This window comes from Ambystoma mexicanum, chromosome 11 (assembly GCF_040938575.1).
Source record: "Ambystoma mexicanum isolate Mex_15411 chromosome 11, UKY_AmexF1_1, whole genome shotgun sequence".
Taxonomy (NCBI): Eukaryota; Metazoa; Chordata; class Amphibia; order Caudata; family Ambystomatidae; genus Ambystoma; species Ambystoma mexicanum.
In genome coordinates, this window is record NC_090934.1 from 217,351,194 (window position 1) to 217,372,846 (window position 21,653).

The 21,653-nt window shown below is 45.5% G+C and overlaps 1 protein-coding gene across 1 annotated transcript in view; it reads right to left on the reverse strand.

The window, feature by feature from the left end:
* Positions 1-222: 222 nt before the first annotated feature.
* Positions 223-21,653, reverse strand: part of SLC9A1 (solute carrier family 9 member A1) — a 490,915-nt gene continuing 469,484 nt past the window's right edge. The window contains exons 10-12 of the mRNA XM_069622885.1: positions 15,466-15,567; positions 14,680-14,752; positions 223-4,687 (exon numbers count right to left, since the gene is read on the reverse strand). Coding sequence (XP_069478986.1) covers positions 4,368-4,687; positions 14,680-14,752; positions 15,466-15,567 — 495 coding nt within the window. The 3' untranslated portion in view covers positions 223-4,367. The remainder of the gene's footprint in view (positions 4,688-14,679; positions 14,753-15,465; positions 15,568-21,653) is intronic.

Genomic DNA, 21,653 nt, shown 5'->3' on the forward strand with positions numbered 1-21,653 from the left:
GAGTTATCAAATAGTCAGGAAAACTCCTGTTAAGAGTTACTATACGATGGACTTTGTAGAATGGAGAACATGGACAGAAATGTCTAAACCATCAATTGTAGAGCTCCTGCACACCCTCCGGCATATGGAATGAAACTGACTGTACCACTTTGATCCACAAACCGCATGAAATTAAAGTAGACAGACGGTCTCTCCATTTCTCAAGACACAAGGAAACACAGATAAAAATTAACATACATTTATTGGAATATTTATGAAAAACAGTATATATTTAGATCTTTTACATAGATGCTTGGTCAGAAAGCCAGGTTCCTGTTCTAGTGAAAAAATTCCTATAGCCGTTCAGGCAGACGCACAGAGAGGGAGACAGATGTGGGAGTCACAATCTTTCTGGACCCGTTATTGGTCTATATTAAGTATATTGCACAGTTAATGAAAAAGCAGATGCGTAACGACACTGCACTCATCTGCTCACCAACATTTCAGCTCCCCAGAAAGGGAGCTTTCACTCCAGCACAGTTAACACTTACAGGACTATCCTAAGCAGAATACTAGCTCTTAATTAGCCACCTCCGTTAACAAAATGCAGACTAGCCAGTAGGGTTATACCAACAGCCTGGTGCTTCCAAAATGCTGGTAGTATCCAAGAGACCATGCTGGCCTGTCTGAGGCAACCGCCTGTGCAGAAGGGTCTCAATTTCCTCAAAGGCCTGCCTGTTTGCTAACAAGTTAACAGTCAGGTTGTCTGCATTGTGCCCAAGTCAACAAAGGCAAAGAAGTTTGCTCAATATCAGAGAGGAATCCTCGGAGCTCTGCACTTTTTACTCCAAAATTGGTGTCCAGAAAAACACTGAGGAACTTGTAAGTGAAGAGATGAACTTGAGGACCAGCTCGTAACCTATTCAGAAAATCCAATGGGGCCAGTGGAGCAGTACATTTCTTTTCATTGGGAGGGTTTCTGACATTATAGCACAGAAATGAGAACCAACGACCAGCAATCCCAGCTTCGATGTCCCACACTGCTGTGCTGCAGCCTATCAAGCACTAGTAGAAGAGGCACCCAACGGCAAGACGCAGTAACAGTGGACTAAGTCACACAAAGGGACAAGCCATGTTGAGTGCCAACCCCCAAGGGAGGTGGATATTGCCTCAGAGGTATCTTCCAGGGAAGCAGTGCAATATGGAAACATACAGACATCGTTGGGCCATCAATCAATGCTGCAAAGGCACAAAACTGGATGAGAACACAAAACAAGAAAATGGAACCAAAGGCCATAAACGGTACAGCAAGGCTTGGTCTCTCAATGAGGCTAGGCACAGGAAGTGGGGAACTCAACCCCAACAGCTAGTCAGCAGGACATTAGTTAGGATCTGGACCAGAATGGCATATGGTTGAAATTGGCAGGTTGGTGCCTCAGGAGGTCAGTAGGGATGAGACAGTTGGTCACTGTAGCGGCTTCCAGGTTTTAAAAAGAAGTACCCATGACGGGCAACCACGTCAGGCTTTACCTGACACATGACCAACTGCTCCTGCTCAACTGGCCCATCAAACGCTTCATCTGCACAAGGGATGCACCAACCAATAGGAAATACGTAGAGTTCCATGAAACAGGATGTAAAAAGCGCTTTTCTACCCATTCGCATCCGCTTCATTTAGGGATGTTTTCTCTGCCTCAAGGTGTATGACAAAGTGGCAAGTGAGGGCAGAGGACAAGCAAGTGGCAGGGTGTTGAACTAATTGGTACCAAGTAGGCTAGGCTTTACTGGGTTCTGAAGGAGCAATTCCATACTGACCCCCTAATCTAGGCGGGCACCCTGGATTGAGACAACACTAAGCTCAGTGTTCCTCCAGCCCTACGCTCTAGTTCTCACTGGGATGTCATCGGCTGTAATGTGCATTCTTGTGTGAGGCCTACCATGAGAGATCAAGGCAGAATGTGTTTCTTCTACACAAACTACTCTTGCAATGCAAAGTAAGCTGGTGGTCAGAATGCCACTGGAAAGAATGAATCTTCAATACCAACATTGGAATGAATGGGCTGGTATTTGTAATACCACTCACACTTGGAGGCTAATCTTGGAATACCCAACGTGGCTGGAGTGCATTGGCCACTTACTCTGCGAACTAACTATGCATCCAGGAAGGTGTGGTCTGATGAACTTAGCTCCATTTCCAGGAGGGATGAAGAGGGGTTATTGCTAGAAGGAACAGAAAAGTTTTTTGTAATATACAGTGAACCATTTGGAGGTGGTATGATGCGTGCCAAGGGGGAGAGGGGACCTAAATAAACATTTAAGTGTAAACCTTGGGGGGTTTTCTTTTGAAATCCTTTTTGCACCTTTGCTAATGCATACCACAAAAAGCCCCATCAAGACCGAGCATAATTCAGATTTAAAAATAATAACATGATATTTACAATCCATTGATTATTCTTTGGTTATAAAAGTAAAAAATAAAAAAGCATTGAAACCTCATGGCACAATCAGGTAATATCAGAACACCTGACAGGGTGCTTGAGGGAGTGTACGTTGCGCTGGAACACAGAAGAAGCAAGAATTGGACCCAACAATTGGACCCAACAATCAATCAACACCATCTGAAGGATCTGCTCTGTATCGCCTCCTCCGTGCCTAGGCCGTCATACACAGTGTTACAAAACCACACGGTGGGCTTTAATATATAGGGAATGCATGGCAATAGAGGCCTTGGGGGAGCGAAGGGCAAACTGCTTCAATTAGGTGGTGGTGGTGCGTACACGGTTGCGGTAGCACACAAAAGCACACCCAGCTCCAGAACAGTGGACAATGCTTTGAAGGGAATTCTACAGCAGCTCTGGGGGTGCCGAGAAGCACACACTGCTTTGGAAGTGGCTCGGCAGGTTGCTAGAAGCACGCAATGCTGAAGAAAGGCTAGGTGACTGCACGGCAACCATACATCCCAGGGAATGGTTCTGTGGTTGGATAGGCACATGCAGCCCTGAAAATGGCTCATCAGGTGAGGAAGCGGCACTGGCAGCTCTGTATGTGACCAAAAGCAAACCGCTCAGGTAATGCCCATGAAGTTCTGTGGTGGTCGCTGTGGGCGCACAGAAGAAGACAACTCTAGAAACGGCTCTTCAAATGTGCTTCAGGAACACACAGAGCTGCTAAACGTGCCATCCGCAACTCTGGTAATAGCTTTGCAAATGCGCTGCAGATGGGGAGGAACACAGCTCTGGAAACGGGTTCACAGCTGCGCAGAGCTCGGAAAACGGCTTCACTAATGCAAAAGAACACAGTTGGTTCTGAAGGCGTAGGCACACTGGGAATAGTATTACAGGGCTATGCACCGAATTACTTTGAGGTGCTAAGGTGACAACTCTAGAAATTGCTCTGCATGTACACTGCACCACAAAGCTTTGGAAAATGCTGTGAATGTGCACAGAAGCACACAGCTCTGGGGGCGGTGGGGTGTGCCGGAGCGCAAACAGATTTTAGCAGCGTTTCAGGGGGGCGGGGGGCAACATGGCGCAGCTCCAGCAGAGTCGTTATCAACAGGAGCAGTAGCAATCTAGAGGTTAGCAAGAGAAGCAGCCAAGAGTGGTCCCAAGAGATTTGGCCCATATAAGAGTGGTGAAAGCTCTCCCCAGAAAATGGGGAAACTTATTTGCCACCAAAGGTAGAGGCTGTGGTAAAAGCAGCGTGAACTGCCCCAGTGCTAGGATCCTTCCCATCTCTCCATAACAGGATGAACAGTCCACATTACACTGAAACAATGCAGCCACCCACTCGTGTACAGTGACCCTATGCTATGCAGCGAGCCCTACAACCACTAGCATCATCGCAATATGCCTAGTCAATGCTAATCAATAAATAGTCCCGCTCTGAGAAGTCCATGTGAAATCCTCAAGGCAAAGGCACACAGATTTCCCCCCCAAACCTCCCAACCGAAGCATGTTGTGAAGCCTAGGGATGGGAACACGCCCCTGCCCAGGAGCTGCAAAGAAGCAAATGCAAACAGCTGCTAGATGGGCGCCTTCAGCATAGATTCACAGGGCGAGAATGCCTTCCTCACCATCGTGCAAGGAGTTCTAAGGTGGTGAACCTGAGGGCGAACTGCATGATGGTGAACTGGTACAGGTAAGAAGCGTTTCATTATTGGGTCTGGATATTTACAGGAAGCTAGACTCCACGTCCCCAAGCGTAACCCCCATCTCACCCCTTTCATTTCATTATTGCGAGGGGAGGGGGTTTTGTTTCTCAGACAGGGTGCTACATCCAGCCAAAGTGAACGCTCTTGTCACCCTGTTGGGACTCTGGAGGTCTGTGGTTCTTTGTAGTGTTTACACTGCAGCCTCTTCCACTCTGGCTTCCCCCTCCCTTGTTGCCTATTTCCCTTTTGGGATGAATGGTTCCTGCTCTTCAGGCTCTGGCTGCGGCCCAGGGTCACTCAGGCAGCGCATAAGCCGCTGGTTATTTGGACTGTCCCCTGCGCCGGGGGTGAACACATCGTCTGTGCCGGGAGAAGGCGGCTCCTTTGCCGTCATCATAATGCCCTCCTCCTCACCATCGTTCTCTTCTGCTGTTAGTCCCTTCTTTTCCTCCTCATTGACTATGTCCACAGATTCAGGCGACTGGGGCGATGCGGGGTCGATGGTGATTGTGGGTAAATTCCGGATGTTAGCCTTGGGCTCATAGGCCATTGGATCTGAAAAAAAAAGAGCAGAAGACATGCATTATAAGGTGGGATACTAGGACAGAGGGACAACAGGCACACAACATGCAAACCCGTCAGATCCATACTCCCTTTCTAAACCTGGTCTCTTGGGAGCACAGTCATGAGGACATCCCCTTCGCCAACGGTTTGATCAAATCGGACTATTTTTCTACCTTTCTTGCTGCTTTTATCAGGACCCAGAAAAGAAGCATTTCTCTGGATCCAACGCATCAGTGCTGGTAATGCCAACCTTGATGGTCGAGGGGTGGTGGGAGAAATGCCCTTTTAAATTTATGTGTTTTAAAATAGGTTTTTAATAAACTTAAACTTGCTGGAACATGACTTATCCCACCATCTAAAAGAAATCTGTGTTAGTAACTTTTCTGTTGTGGCGGAAGTCTTAAGTCAGGACATATGGAGGCATGGGGACATCAGCAAGCGAGGGAGGGGAAGGAGGGGCATGTTAGCACCCTCAAGCAGACAGTGCGAGGGGCTCTCTCTCACACAGATCATCAGCTGGGCCCTGACAGGGCTATACAATACAAGGATACGGAGATACCAGTTACATATCTTTATTACCTACTACATAGTAGCCAACTGCCGAAAACTCCGGCCCATGTGACCCCCCCAGTACCCGCCCCCTTCCCTAGCCCAACGTTCCTTTCCTCGTCCTGTGGCCAGAGCAGGGAGCCACCCACACAAAAATGTGGGATGGCAACAAGAGTCATGTTGCAACATGACATATCCCCCCTTTTTATAGTATAGCATGGCCCACACCTTTACTCCATTTCTTCAATCAGTCCGAGGGGCTTATGCGGCTGCATTGAGGTCTTCTGTGATACGGAGGTTCTTGGGCAGGTGAACATTTTCCTCCAAGCGGTTCTTCATCAGAGGGTTCACTATCTCCTTGGCACGACTCATCTAAAAATGACCCATCAACATCGTTACTTGACAACTCCCATCTCTCAGGTAAGCGATCACAATTCTTAACTTGTTGTTCAAGGGGTGTGACGGGTTGTCGGCTTGTACTCTCTGGAACTCGTGTTCGGATGACTGGTCGAAATAAGTCAGACGGATTCACTCCAGTGGTGCTATGAGGGGTGTGATAATAATGGCGTAGCAACTGATATAGTGCTTGCTCAAAGGGTTTGTTGATCAGATTGGCTATATGTAAGGATTTCTTGACATTGGCCATGAATCATTCAACGATTCCATTAGCTTAAGGCCATCACGGCGTTATCTTGCAGTGTAGTAAACCCATGTATTTGGCAAAGTTCTCAAAATCATAACTTGTGAATGGGGGTCTATTATCTGATTTCAGGACCTTTGGTATGCCATAGACAGATAGCATTCGGTCGAATGCTGGAATGACGCATGTTGCTGACGTGGAATCAATGATCTGCGCATCTGGAAATCGGGAATGTTCATCAATGAGTACTATTACGTATTTTCTATTTTCCAGTGGTCCAAACAAATCGACCACTACCTCTTCCCAGACACCTCCGAGTAGAGTCGACATTTGTAAAGGATTTGGGTGCGGCTTGGGAGCCACTATTGCGCATAGCTCACACTTACCCACAACTTCTTCCACCAGAGTATCTAATTTTGGGAACCAGACCTCACACAAGACGTTTCGTGGAAGCTAGTCCTCAGTGACTCATGTGCTAGCTCAACAACACGTTCCCGTAGCAATGAAGGTATGAAGACTTTTGATCCCATCATCACAATGTGGTTTTTAATTACTGTCAGCTCATCCTTTACAAGTTCCAATGCCTTGACGTCATCTTTCACAGTCTTTGTTTGGCATGTGACATCCTGTCAGTCCATATACAGTGAGTTACTATCGCAAGGGCTGTGTCCTTTTTGGATGCTTTACTTATTGTGGCCAACTCCACTGGCAGACGTTGAAGGCGATGTATGATGCAGTTGATGTAATTATCTGCAATGGATGGACCGGCATGGGCTGGACCAGCAGGGTTTCTTAAAAGGTAGTCCGCCGGGTTATTTTCTTTTCCTGGGTGGTGTAAGATGTCAAATTTATAATCCTGAAGGGGTATCCCCAACTTGCTATTCTTGGGGCATTCTTGCCTGGGGGTCACCGAAGATTGTAGGAAGTGCCTGGTGATCAGTGAGGATGGTAAATGCTTTGCCATATAGAAAAGATGAAAATATTCACAGGCCCACCCCACTGCTAGGCTTTCTTTTTCTGCCTGAGAATAGGCTTTTCTCTTGTAAGGCTCCTACTCATATGCCACTATACATTTTTCACTCGGTTCTGCCGGGTTGTATTGTGTCAATATGGCACCAAGTCCCCACTGGGCTGGCCTCCACTATTACTTCGGTTTTCTTATCAGCATCAAAGTATGCCATGTTATCTGCTTTGGTTATGTTGTCGCGGATGGTTTCAAAAGCAGTTGGACACTCCGAAGACCACTCAAATGATTGGTTTTCACGTGTGAGTAGATGTAGCGGATCGCTTACTGCCGCATAATCTTTTAGATATCGAGAGAAATAGCTAGCCAACCCAAGAAAAGATCGTAGCTCTGAAATGTTTTGTGGCGGTTTGGCTGGGTTGAGGGCCGTCACTTTTTCAGGGTCCGGTCTCATTCCTTCTTCTGAAAATGTGTCCAAAGAATCTGAGAGTGTCTTTTCAGAACTCACACTTTGTTCGATTGAGCGTAAAACCAGCTGTTTCAAGGGCTGTACAAACTTTGTGGAGAGTTCCATCATGTTCTTCCTTGTTTTTTCCGTAAACCAGTATGTCATCTGAGTAATTCAGACAGTTTTGGACATGGCGGATGACCTTATGGATTTCTTCCTGGAAGATCTGCCGCCGACGAAATGCCCACTGGAATAGTCCTAAGTGAGTTACGAAGGTGGTAATGTATCTGGACTCTGGGGCAATTTTGATTGGATGGTATCCTTTTGGGAGATCCAGTTTTGAAAAGTATTTCGCTCCATGCAAGAGTTGAATCATATCCGTTATCCTCTGTGCTTGGTGTCTTTCTCTTTCAATGGCCTCATTTGCTCTTCTCATGTCCACACAATCCAATGGACCCATCTGGTGACTTCTTCGGTACAGGTATACAGGTACTATTGAAGACACCCATGGAGTAGGCCCTATTGCTGGCTCTATGACATGTTGCTTTAATAAATTTGATGATTTCATCCTCAACTTGGTGTTGTATGTTAATGGGTATGCCCCGGTAACGTTGGGCAACGGGTTTTATTTCTGGATTAATATGAAGGCGGACTTTTCGGTTTTTCAGCTTCCCTAATCCTTTGAATAATTTTGGAAACGTTGCCTCGATGTCCTCTGGCCGAGAAAAGTACTTGTGAACCATCAATTGGCTAATACTAGTCCCATGTACACTGCAGTCTTAAATGGAGTATGCATCCAATATTTGCTTCAGTTTTGAGCACATGCATTTGAACTTTTATAACATGGGATTTGCGTGTGCACATAACTGAAATGACTCCTTTGCAGGGCAGGGGCGTGGTGGAGCCATACAGGTAGATGTCTACCAAAGCTTTGAGTTTTAGGGCATTTGGTAGAGAGTCATAGGCTTCCTCAATGATTATATTGACAGTAGCACCGGTGTCAATGAGGAAATCCATGGGTGTGTGTAAAGATGAGGCAGGAAGGCAGGAATAAAGAAATTAAAATCCTTTATTCAGGTATGAAATGTATGAATCCTTTATTCAGGTATGAAAATAAACCAAAAATCATTCCTTCTTGGGTATGGGTGGGCCTTCAAACTCCTCCTCTTAGTCCTCGTAGGCCCAGAGCGTCTCCGGTGTGGCTCTCTCCCCCTCAGGTCGAAGATTCTGAAAGAGCATGGAGAGAATATACCTAGTCCTTTGTTAGTTTCACCCTTAAATAGGGTCTGAACACTTGTTAACCAATCAGAGACGGCGTAGCTACCAACTCTATAAATGCCTCCCCAAACCCCGCCCCCTTTCCCTCTGTTCGCGTGTGGCCATGCCTTGCTCTCCCCCATCCCGTCTGCCTTGACGTGACTGCTGCTGAGGGGAATCACAGGTGAGCTAGTTACAAAACATGCCCGGGGAGCGGGTATCATTGTTGCCCCATTGTTGGTGTCCGTGTCATCTGTCCAACCCCAAGTCCCTGTGGCCGTACTGTCTGACACTTGGTCGCGGCTGCCATATGCTTCTGACTCACGGACGCCGTGTTCTCCCGACTCGCGGTCAGGCTTGCTAACGTCTGCCACGCTGTCGAGTTCTGTACGGCGAATGCCGTCTGCCTCGCGGTCCCTTTGATCTGGTTTGCAGCGGCGGTCTTGTTCAAATGACCCGCAACCGCTCCCGAACGCTGTACGGCGAACGCCGTCTGCCTCGCGGTCCCTTTGATCTGGTTTGCAGCGGCCGTCCCCTGACATCTCATGTTCACAGTGTGTTTACTTGGATGCTCAGAATAGTGCTATGTTGGGTTGCAGTGTTATTTAAAGCCCACACATACGCCTTTTTCCGCTGGTCATCTCCTGACGAAGATTATTCACTGCTGGAAGGTGATTTCATTTCAATATAGCGGATCTATCGCCTTCGTCTGCTGCGTTGTGAGGTGTCAGATGGTTTATGTTAATCTTTCGGATAGGTTTTCTTACAGGCTCTCATCTCGCCTTGGCCACCTCTGATCTGAACCTCCTTCACGCGGGCTTGTTGCTGCATACCTTCTTGATTCCTTGCAACATCTCCAGAAGTTGGGCTGAATCGGACATTCTTGCACATGGCTCTGTAATGGTCCTATCCTCCACAGGCAGCACATGTTTGTCTAATTGCAGGGCAGTCTCCTGCATGGGGGTACTCATAACCACATCTGTAACAGGTACCCTAACTGCATTTTGATATTGAGTTGGCTGATGAAAACAACTTGTTGACTGCTTCTTGATCAGATCATTTTGTTTGTGTGGTAACTTTGCTTAGATTGTCTAATTGGGATTCCACTGCCGCTTCCATGCGGGCCAGGGCAAGAATTTCATTAAGGGACCGCTGTTTTTGTAGTTATTTCTTGCGAGAACTTAGTGAGTCACACCCAACTATTAACTGGGATTGAAGTGCCTCCTCAATGGAGTAACGATGGAATTCGCAAAGCTTCAAAACTTGATGTGCAATCGCATTACATAGTTGTCTATGGATTTTCCTTTCCCTTGAGGCATAGTATGGAAAATATGTCTTTCATAATCTACATTGGTAAGTGGTGTGAAATATTCGGTCAATTTAGGGTGTTAATCAAATATTAGAGGGAGCATCAAAATTAATTAACTCTCCTACTATATCTCTAACTGCAGGACCTACTGCCATCAATAGGGTATTCTTGAGTCTGGTGTCAACTTTAAGTCCTATGGCACCTACGGAGAAATGTAAATCACGTAGCCCATATTGGTCCCAAGTTACTAGTATCTCGTATGTCAAAAGCATGCAGCAGTTGTAATACTTGTGACCCTCCACTTGTTGAGGTTTGTGTGGGGGAGGTTGTGTGCACTCAGCGGGCGTCAAACACAAAATGAGGAAAAAATAAAGTTATATATATAATTTGTTTTCCTCTCTTCCACTGATGGTGCTGGGCTTCCGGTATCATCCTATTAGTAAATACCTGCGATCCGACGCGTGTGTGCAGTGCCCAACGGGAACTTCCTCGTCAGTTTCCTCACCCTGTGACAGACTTCGCTTCTGTCATGGTGTGGATTACGGTCACACGGTTCCCTCGTCGCCAGTTGTCAGCACCCTCAAGCAGACGGTTCCAGGGGCTCTCTCTCTCACGAGGATCATCAGTGGGCCCCGACAGGGCTATAAAATGGTCAACTGACGAAAACCCCGACCCACGTGACCACCCCTCTGTACCCCACCCCCTTCCCTAGCTCAACGTTGCTTTCCTCGTCCTGTGGCCTGAGATGAGAGCCACCCACACAACAATGTGGGATGGCTACAAGAGTCACGTTGCAATGTGACAAGGCACATATCCTGTAAAACTCTCTCATGGAGTGCAAAGCTCTTGAGAACTGGATTGACCATGTCCGGTGCTGCTGCTCAACTCCTCCAGCCCTGCTCCAATAGCATTGATGATCATTCTACAGGACGTAATCGTGCAATCATTTATTTTGGACCCAATTAGCATCTCTAACTTGGGCAGTGGCCAATTATTGAATGGCACTTTGAATGCTCTATCAATTACCAAAATCCTTCAGAGAAAAACAGCCCTTCAAACTGTGTGAGACCAGTGAAGGGGGAAACCCACACAGATTAATACAGAACTAGAGGGAAGAAAGGCAGATTCAAGGTGGCAGACTTGAATGAACATTTACAAGACAAACTGATAATACAGACGATAGAAATCGTAACCATATGTTATTTCTGTTTTACAGCTTTCTTTGACAATTTACAGAATTGTATGAACACTATTTTACAGACTTTAAATCCTTTTCACCTTTTTTGAATCCAGGGACCACCATTTTTATTTTCTACCAAGATAATTTCTCAGTCAATGAAATTAGTAATATTCAGACATTTCTAATGCAAAAATTGTTAACAGTTGCATTGATAGTTTTCTTATTATTATTATTTCTTATTACATTACACAACAAACCAGGCAAGCTTCCTTCAGGACATTTTATATTTATTTTCCCTTTCTAGAAAGCGGTTTCTTCATTTTTATTCATATGGTATATTGGGTGGGGGTGGACACAGGTGAGTGAAATTTACAACGTTTTTTTTTTTTAGGTTTCAAGTAAATACCAGAGTTGGGAGTTATATCCCTTACCCCCAACTTTTGTTTTGCATTCATTGGTTTTTTACCCAGTTCTAATGCTTAAAGTAGTGGACCAGTTGCTAGTGAATGTTGGAGGAATATTTAACACAACTGTGTTGCTCACCAAGCAACGCAGGATTAACGTTTCTGTTCCATAATGACACCAAGTAGTTTAACACAGTATTAGCAACACTTTAGGCATGGTTTTAATAAGCATTTAAAAAAAAACCTTTCAATTAAATAAAAGGCTCATTCTTGATAGTCTGGATGTGAAAATACAGAATTCCAATCATAAATTGCAATAAGCAGTTGACAACTGCCTTGGTTTTGATCCGTACAGATGTGCACAAAAAGCGAGGGAACCCAGATATCCCTGTTTTTTGTGCACCTCTACACATTACTGTCCCTTGACAGAAGTTGCTGTATCCATGCTGTGTGTTAATTCCAAGGTGTAGGAACCGTGTGGTGGTGTGCTTAGTTGCCATGTTACATGGGACTGCGGGGCCCAAGCCCCACCAACTATAAATGTGCTGTGGATTATGGAACTGGGGAACTCCGCCTTGAACCAAGTAAGCGGTAACCTGCAGTGCTCAGTCAGACTCACTTTTATCCAGCAGCCCCGAAAATTACCAAGAATGTGGACCCATACTGGACCATTATTACATTATAATAATTATGGATGCATGGGAAGGGCCCAGCACGAGCATCCACGGTAGCTTTGATGGCATTCAGTTCAGTATTGCCCATTTGATCTGGACCCTGTGACGATTCATGGATCACATCACTTCTCACCAAAGGGGAGCCCTTCCCTGTGAGGGTAGGGAGGTGAGCCCACTAGGCAACATTCTCCCTAGGGGTGGCAGAAAGAGGGACTTAACAGGGAGAGACGCCTCTCAAGGGGACAAGAATTCCCATTCCACGATAGAACTCCCTAGCCCTCTTGCACATGAAATCTATAAAGTCTGCTATGAAACAATCTGAAAGCACTACTGTATGCCATAATACTCCTTCCTTCCTTCCTGTAAATATTGATACCACCATGATCAGGAAGACTAACATGGACATACAGTCTGCTCTCAAGTCACCTTTCAGGAGCACTGTGAAGAAGATTGATGGAGTTACACAAACTACTAATTTGACTACAGAAGGTACCGGGAAGAGGTGGCCTCAAGGAGACATGAAGAACCAATGGACACAAAGCACTGTGACACTCAGCTGGGGAGGACCCAGCTGAACGAGAAAAGAAAACCGAGAAAGGACGAAGCTGGCGTAGCAGGTGAACCAGGGGTGAAGCCTGGCAGGCCAAGGAAGTTCAAACCTCAGAGCGAGAAGCTGCAGCGAGGAAGCAGACCTCCAGTCGGGAGGATGCCGACAGCAGATTGCAGAAGTCTTTTTCAGGCGATCCAGATCAGGCCTGACTGGAAGCTGGAAACTGACCGACTGTGGCATGGCCTTGAGTAGGTGGACCGAGCAGTCCATTAACTGAGCCGACAGTCTGACCGGGCACCCCGCAGAGCCAAAGCACGGCAGCAGAAAGAAACAGAGAGAATGTTTTTTGGGAACGCATCAACCCAACACCCCAGAAAGAACCAGCGACGTGGCCCTAACAGAGAAAAAGTAACATGTGTCACAGGAGACCCGGTGGGAGATTGGGGAAGGGTGCTGAAGCTAAAGATGGCATCAAGAGTAATCTGCCTCATCTGAGTCACTGTATTAAAAGCTCTGTACTTGTGTCAGAAATTTCAAATGGGAAGAGGATATCGGGAGTAACCTCCCACGCCTCAGTAATTGCGTAATGCCAGGAAAGAAAGCCTTGGGAGTAATCTCCCTCGTCTGCAGAGTTGGGATAGAAGTATCAAGTATGAAGAGCACATCACTAGTGATCGTCCTAGTCTCAGTTGTGTTCAATAGACTGAAAGGGAAGACCTTATCGGGAGTACTCGCCCTCAACACTATGTGAACAGTTCCCTTTGTTTACTCTGACAAGATGAGGGAAAGAAAGAAGGGGAATAATTGTATATTGGAAACAACAGAAGTGTTTGACTTTTAAACAAGCCCTAAGAGAAGCCTGGAAAGAAGTGCAAAGACTGATCAAAACTGTTGCAGGAAACTATCCAAAGTTATTCAACGGTTGAACCAAGTGGACCAGGAGAAAGGAGTTATTCTCCTGGTCTTTCATCTGGATTGTTGAGGCAAAAGGTTACTAAATAGCAGCTTGGAGGGGGGCCAAGTCGACCAAAAGAAGATGACAGTTGTTGAACTGTGGGTGAAGGAAGTCATTCTCCTGGTATTCTCAAGTGCAGAACTTGAACTATTATCAGAGACTAACAGAGATACACCCTAGGGCTGATCCCATCGTATCCGGAGAAGGGAGGGTTTCTCCTGAGGCCCTTATGGCAATGTCTTATTAGTGGTAGGACTAGAGTAGGTTAGTTTGGACAGAGGCCGGACATTTTGAGTTTGACAACAACCCTGACAACGAGCACCCAAGTTCTTCTTTAGTTAGGTAGGGGAAACCCTTTAGAGATAGGGGGAAGACCTTTATTTTCACTAACATTTAAATAAAGATTGTGCAAACCGGTCACCCCTTTGTCAGACTCCTTACTCCAGCATGTCAAACCACACCAATAATGATTAGAGTCCCAGCCACCACCAATCATTTTATAAGCTTTTCACCCACGTGGAAACACTGCACTGTTGACAGAACTCTCCATAATGCATGCAAGAGGTAATTCAATTCCCATGGAATCATAGTGTTTGCATAGATTAGCCGACTTAACACGCCTGCTAACACCAGGCTCAATCCTGCCATGCACATGGCGGAGACCTCACCAAGCATGGAAACTCGGTTGGAGTCTTGTTTCAGGCCCTTCACTGCATGTTTGCAGTGATAGATATGTCTCATCCAGTGTGAGACAGATCAGAATCAAGGAAAAGTGCATGACCAAATTCCACGCCTGTCTGGGTCTAATCAGAATCAGCCGGTGACTGGTGGGATCACCAGAAGACTTATGCCTCTGAAGACTGGAAATGCTGTGGTAGAGCCAGTCATATGTCGGGCAAGATGACATGCAACAGTCTCTGGCTCAGTCCTCCAGGTCTTTGAGGCGGCAGCAGCAAGTTGCCTGTGGGCTGATCTGCCAATGCCTCCTCACTAATACCGAGTAACTAAAGTCAAGTCAAATGACCAAGCAGAACCAATTTGTCTTGCACGTACCTGATCCCACCCGGGCGCGGGACATGGTGGGCGAGTCCATCTTGTGCGCAGGGACAGTCAGGTAGTTGTTCATCTGGAAGGGAAATGACTATTAAGAATGCGGTCGCTGCCAGGCGGTGCCACTACAGCAATGTGACAATGTATGCCCCTCCGATTAAGGGCATCTGTCTATGCTCTCTCCCAGACAGAAGTAAGATATATCTGTCCTTCCCTCACCAAAGTTATGGATGTCAAAGTGTTGCTGTGCTCTATGGGGGTGCACCTACTATAATGAAGGGTGCTCAAGTCAGCGTCCTATCCTGCTGTGACAGAACCCTCTCTCTGGGCATCTATCTGTGCACCCCAGCAGTGTTCCCTACCTTGTCCCATCCACCATAAATTAAGGATGCTGGGCACATCCATATGCCCCCACCCAGTTGACAATACCCTTCAGTACCACTAAGGTCCAAAGCTGCCTGGGGCACTGTCACTGCTACCCAATCATTCATCTACCCCTAGCAACCCCTTGATAACGAGAATAGCTCCTTTGCTCTGCTCATTCCCTCAGGAGTGAGATACCCTTGCTTCCCCTCAGGTGTGTGAGACCACCCTTTCTATCTCTGATGGGGAGATACTGGGGGTATCCTTGTCCTCCATGGTAGCTATACACCTAGTCCTCTAAGGGCCCAGGAGCTGGGCTCATGAACCATCAGCAGGAACATTCAGAGTACCAACCCTCACATTAACACATCTTTCTGTATTCTGAATGTTCTCACCTAACCCACATCCCTGGCCACCAGCGCTTACCTTTTGCTCCAGTTGGTGAGCTTTCTGTCTCCTCAGCAGCATCTGGTTCCAGGCCTCTTCATATGGGTCTGCCACAAGTGTGTGCCGGTTGTACGATCGTAGCTACAAGGTGAAGATGGTAGTGCATTATGTGAAGAGGCTTCAATAAAAATGTGAAGAACGGCAATAGTATAGAGACAGGTCTTCCACATTTTGCGATTGTCACCTTCCAAAATGTAAAGATTAAAAATCTGCACACGCAAAAGAAATCCCAGCACACACTGCAGATGTGTTCCGACCAAACTACTGGGAAAATATTGCAAAATGGCAAACATTAAAAAACAGTTGATTACTGCATCCAATATTATTACTGAACCCTATTGAGCTCACGGTAAGTAGAAATGCCTACCAATATCCTCCCCTGCACGTTACCCTATAGGGAGTGGGAATATTTAGGAGTCTAAAAGCACCAAAAGGCCTACCGGAACTCCCTCAGCAGGGTCAATGTAAAACAAGCAGCCCAGAGCGATGCCGCCATCTTGTGCCGGGTGTGGTATTTAGGAGAACTGCTGTGTGCCGCCAAGGTGTTTCTTGGCGTCACCCCTTGACAAAGCAGAAAGTGGCATCCCATAGCATTGTTCCTAAGTACACTACGAAAAATATGGTTACAATATAACTAATGTGATATACATTTCATACAATAATGGATCACTGTATGCATCGTTAATATCAGTGTGTATAGGCCCATATACTATCAATTCAAGCAGATGTCCAAGGCCAAATGATAATGTGTTATTATATAGCACTTGCACCTAAGCGCTTCATATAGAACAAATATACATATGATACCAACCAACCTGCGTTGGTACTTATTCATCGACCTCAGAAGGATGAAAGGCTGAGTTGGTTTTACCGGGATACGAACCTGCAACCTGCAGATCACACACACACACACACACATTGCATCACTCAACCCACTGAGCTATCTTATCCGCTATAGCTATCTTACCGGCTATGGTAAAATGAGCAATTACAAGTCTGAATGTCTACACTCTGCAGTAGATACCATTAAACTGGTAACTGAGATGTAACAGCAGGCCAGTTCATCTGCAGGTCTGGTGCAAAGTTGGCCACATATCAAGCCTGCGTGGATCTACTTTTCAGGTTTCAGAGGTTGGAAAAATACATATCATTGGGAGGGTTCGTAACTGTTGTGTTTATAATGTTGGTAACAAGATGTCAGGGGTGATCAGGAGACCTATCATGAACTACTTAATCTATGAAAGAATGTCCTAGTCTAAACAACATTGTATTGGAGTGTTGTTGTTAATACAGGAACCTAATCATACATAAACATAGGCAAGGGCTACAGCATGCACCATAGAGGTACAATATTTATAAGCTTGTAATTTTGGGTAGTACAATAATGAATGTTACCTTATCAGAGTTTTGAGTAATGCTAAACATGTAATAACTAGCTTACAATTAAACTTGTGCTAGTACAAACAATATATATGAAGACCACAATGCATTCAAATCAGAGGGACATACAGGGAAACTACAGGAAGGAAGAAACGATGCTAACATTCAAGTTCATCTTCTTGTATACAAATGAATTGTGTGTTTGAGGCCTGCTTATTTTCCCCATGTATGTGCAGCATGAGCCGAGACAAAACCCTAAGGATATTTCTTTAAGAACATACAACAAGGTTAACGTCTAGATCTATAGCACCTTTTGAAGTTTAATAATCTGACTGTCAGTGAACAAAACCACCAGACCTAGATATGTCAGTGAAGAAAAACAAGTGGCCCAGATATGTGATGTCATCAGTGATGTCAATGAAATTTGCGATGTCGTCTTTGATGTCCTGGGTGTTCGTTTTAGCAGTGCACGGTGGTGGCGCGAGTTATGGTTGCTTACTTTAGCATAACTGACAAATTTTTGAGGTTTTTCGGTTTTACTTGTAACCATAACGTCCCTTTAACAACGTTTTCCAGTGAATTTCATGGGTTTTTACCAGTGCATGCTATTTTCCTACAACTTACTAATATCATACTGACCCCAATATAGCTACATTGTTGTCCAATTTACTAAGTTTCACCTTAAAATTCTGCCATTGCCCACCTTCTAGCATCAGTTTTAACACTTCTGTACACTTTTTGCTACTTTTTCCACTGTTTATGAGTCTGTCAAAATCCGCAAACGTCTGACATTAACTCAAACCTTCCGGGCAGTGCCACGTGACCATGTGCTTGCACGTGGCATGATTATGCGTCCGCGAAAGCATCCGCACTTTGCGAACGGGTCCGTGCATCCAGGACAGTTCAGGACTGCATTTTATTTCTGATCTAGGAACTTTTAAGCTCAAAATGTACCCTTCCACAGCTCCTACACCTATTCTTACTAATTATCCATTAACAATCTAGTACCAAGAACATACTTGGAAGAATATTAGCAAAACTTCTATTCATTTTAAAAATGCCATCAGCTATTGCTAACCCTCCTCCCCAATAGCCACCAGCACCACCAGCTAATGGACCAACAAAAAAAGTGCAGTACTTCTAAAGACAATGAAGAGGACCAAAAAGATAAGGTAGAGGTAGTGCCTACCTCTAAAACCCAGAGAGAATAATGGGTGCAGCAGTTCTTTACCACTGTTGGGAATGTACCAAAGGCTAAAGCTACCAAAGTGAAATGCACCAAGGGCAACTTTGTAATCAGTCGCAGACTACATGGACAGTACTCCTACGGGACCACCTCCATGCGCCGCTATACCAAATCCAACCACTGCAATGCTCTCAGAAAGGTTGTTCCTTTCTTACCAAGTAGTAGGCAGTCTTCCTCCAGCTCATCTTCCTCAACCAATAAGGTAACCACACAGCCTCCTTCTGTGAGACAAAAAAATACTACCAGCTACCTTGCAAGCAATAAAATAGGCTTTTTAATCCACATCTTTCGAAGGGAACAGGCCTCTGCATATACTGCAACACACCACTCTGCAAGGGGAAGCAATGTCGAAGTGCCTTGGAAGCTGTAATCAAGGAGCATGAGCAACACTGCCCCTACCTTAGAAGTAACACACGGGCAACATTTTATCCCTGTCCACCTGCCACTCCATATTAGTGCTTGGTGCCTCTTTCCTCATATTCCTCCCCACCTTACGTTCTAACCTCTCCTGCAAAAGAAAATACATACAAAAAACACCAAAAGAAAGGTTCCTTTAGGAACCACCATTCACAGTTAAAAAATAGAACTAAAAGTTAAAATCTTATAAACTCCATCTACTTTACATTTCTCAGTAAAGTACATAGACTCAATAAGATTTTCCATCAATTCCAATAGCATTTTGTGTTATGCTAATGAGAATAATGCGTCGTTCATCCCCCCGTTCCAAGCACTGGAACGGGGGAGAACGGCCTAGCAGCCCAAGTTACCCTATGACCATATTACCACAAGCACATTTTCTTTCCCTTTCAAACCTATCCCACTTTCGAATAACTTTACCACATAGCCAGGCCCAGGGCGACATGGCTACTTCAACCCCATTTGTTGTCTCTCATGGTCATGGCCAGTAGCCAGATTGTCCGGTTCATGACCTTATACCTTTGGTGACTGAGGTATAGCCTGTGGCCATGGGCATTGGCATTGGCCAGATTTTCTGGGTCATGGCATATCACAATTCTTTGTACCTACATTATGACACTTGTCAAAAAATAAAACACGGCACATTTGCAAAACCATGTTTCAAGGTCCTTGTCAATGCTCCTTACAGAAGTTTGCTGGAAATCCGCCCATGTTTTAATTTTTCAAAAGTGTTAAAATGTATGTACATACAATAGTCATAACACGGCCCACACTTGTAAAAAAAAAATCAATTCAGACTTTGCACAGACATTCAAGATTGGGTCTATAATATTTCTGAACATTTTTGTTCACATTCAAACGGCAAGAAAGTTATAAGCCATCTAAACATTTTGAGCCCTCCTCTAATTTAGCACCCTCTTGACAAAATCCAACCAAACTTTACAAATACATGAATATCTAGATCTAAAATCTTTTTGCAAACTTTTGTGCAGATTTGTCAAATGGCACCACATTTATAAGCCTTTACAATATTTTGGGGCCCCCGCTAAAATTTTGTTCCCTTTTAACAAAACAGCTCCACACTTTTCAAAACCCATTCAGAATACGGTCTAGACTAAAATTCCAAAGTTAAAAGCCATCCAAAAAAATAGCTTTTCACCAACCCAGTAATGCAGAAATAGGCATAGATGCCCCTGAACATCTAAAGTCTTCGCGGACATCACAGTACTGTCCCAGGACAGCTGATGTGTTTGCAGACTTCGGGGATGAAAAACACCTGTTTGTCTTCTTAAAACCATATCACATCCCATCCTAATCAACCCCCACACCCCTAGAGATAGATTAATGAGTTTGACAAGTGCAATGTTGCATTTTATTCATATGTTTTTACTGTGATGTCTGCAGACACTAGCGGATGTCCGCGAATCCAACATGGCGGACGTTTCCAGAAAACGGACGCATTTGACGCTTTTCACCATCCAATCAGTGGGTGCACCCGATGTCCGCGGACCTCACATTGCCTTCTAAACCAATCAACCAGCTGCCTGTCTGCGTACCAAACAGTGAAGCGAGTAAGCGGACCGAACCCAGATACCACACATTTTTCAGACTTACTTGTAGCCCTTTCAAAAGAAAACTACAGGATGGATTTACACCAAATTTACAAAATAATTTTTTCCGGACCAAGCCACTGCTCCTGCCATAAATTTGGTGAAAACTCGTCCAGCTGTTTGGGCTGTAGGCGTGAGCAAAGTTTTTTTCCATTGCGTCTATGGAAAAAAGAAACAATGTTGGGTCCCCCACTATAACTTTGAATTTATGTGGCAAGTTTGGTGAGGTTTCATCAAGGGGGGGGGGGGGGCAGACAGGGCCATATACTCTTTTTGCAGAGTTTGGTAAGGATGCATCCAGGGGGAGCAAAGTTATAAGCCGCCCAAGAAGTGCCCTTTCTAGGAGTTGAGCAAATTAACCATAACTACAGGGCCGCTACCATAATGACGCCACCAAGTCATCTCCAAAGAATACAAAAGCGGCCATAATTAAAGCAAAAGCAAGATCATTCAATACTAGTACAGCTAAAGCCAAATCAGGGTCTAAAAGGAAATCATCGCCATCTTCAGAGAGCTGGATTCCCCCTACCCCACCCCACCCCCCGGGCCCTTCACAAGGATGAAAAGTGGTGTAATAAAATCCAATCCACCATGCTTGACCAACTGGACACCCAGCATAGCAAAATCCTCGTTCATCAACAGACACTTAGCAGGCATGCTGGTATGCGAGTTGGAAATTTGGTGACTGATTCTGGATCTGGTCACGCCCCACCCTTCAACTTCAAGGAAATTAGCAAACCAGAAGTCATTGCCCTCCTTAATTCCATTAAACCGTCCGCCTGCAAAGGGAACGCCTGTCCGGCACAGCTCATAGACTGTGCCCCTACCCTGGCCCCCTTCAACACGGCCTTCATTAATGCATCCTTGCAGTCAGAACATGTCCCTACTGGACTCAAGGAAGCCTGGGTACGCCCTCATTAAGAAACCCTCTCTTGACCCACTTGACCCATAGGTCCCAGGGAATTATAGACCCATCACGACGGTCCCGTTTTTACAAAACATCCTGGACCAGACAGCTCATCTGCAAGTCCAAAAATTCCTTGAGAAAAACAACCTCTTTGGCCTCCGGCAGTCTGGCTTCCGTTCAGGACCCGGCACCGAAACTGCATTGTTGGACCACAAAAATCAAACGGATGATTTAAGAGATGCAGGCAAAGCCGCTCTTCTTCTGCTCCTTGATTTGTCCGCAGCTTTTGATTTGGTGGACCATAAAACCCTCTGCCACCATCTCTCCTCTGCGGCTAACTGCTCCCCAAAGGCCTGTGCTTGGATCACCTTGTTTCTTCAGGAAAGGGTTATCAAAGTCTTTTCTGACTCAGCCTGTGCCCACCCAAGTGACATCAAATGCGGAGTCTCACAGGGTTCTTGCATCTCACCTACCCTGTATAACCTTTTAACAAGGCCACTGTTCAACATTCTGGACGCGCTGGGCATCTCATACACCAACTATGCTTATAACATGCAGGTGCTTATCCCTCTTACTGGTGACTATGAGGCCAATGTTAACACCCTGA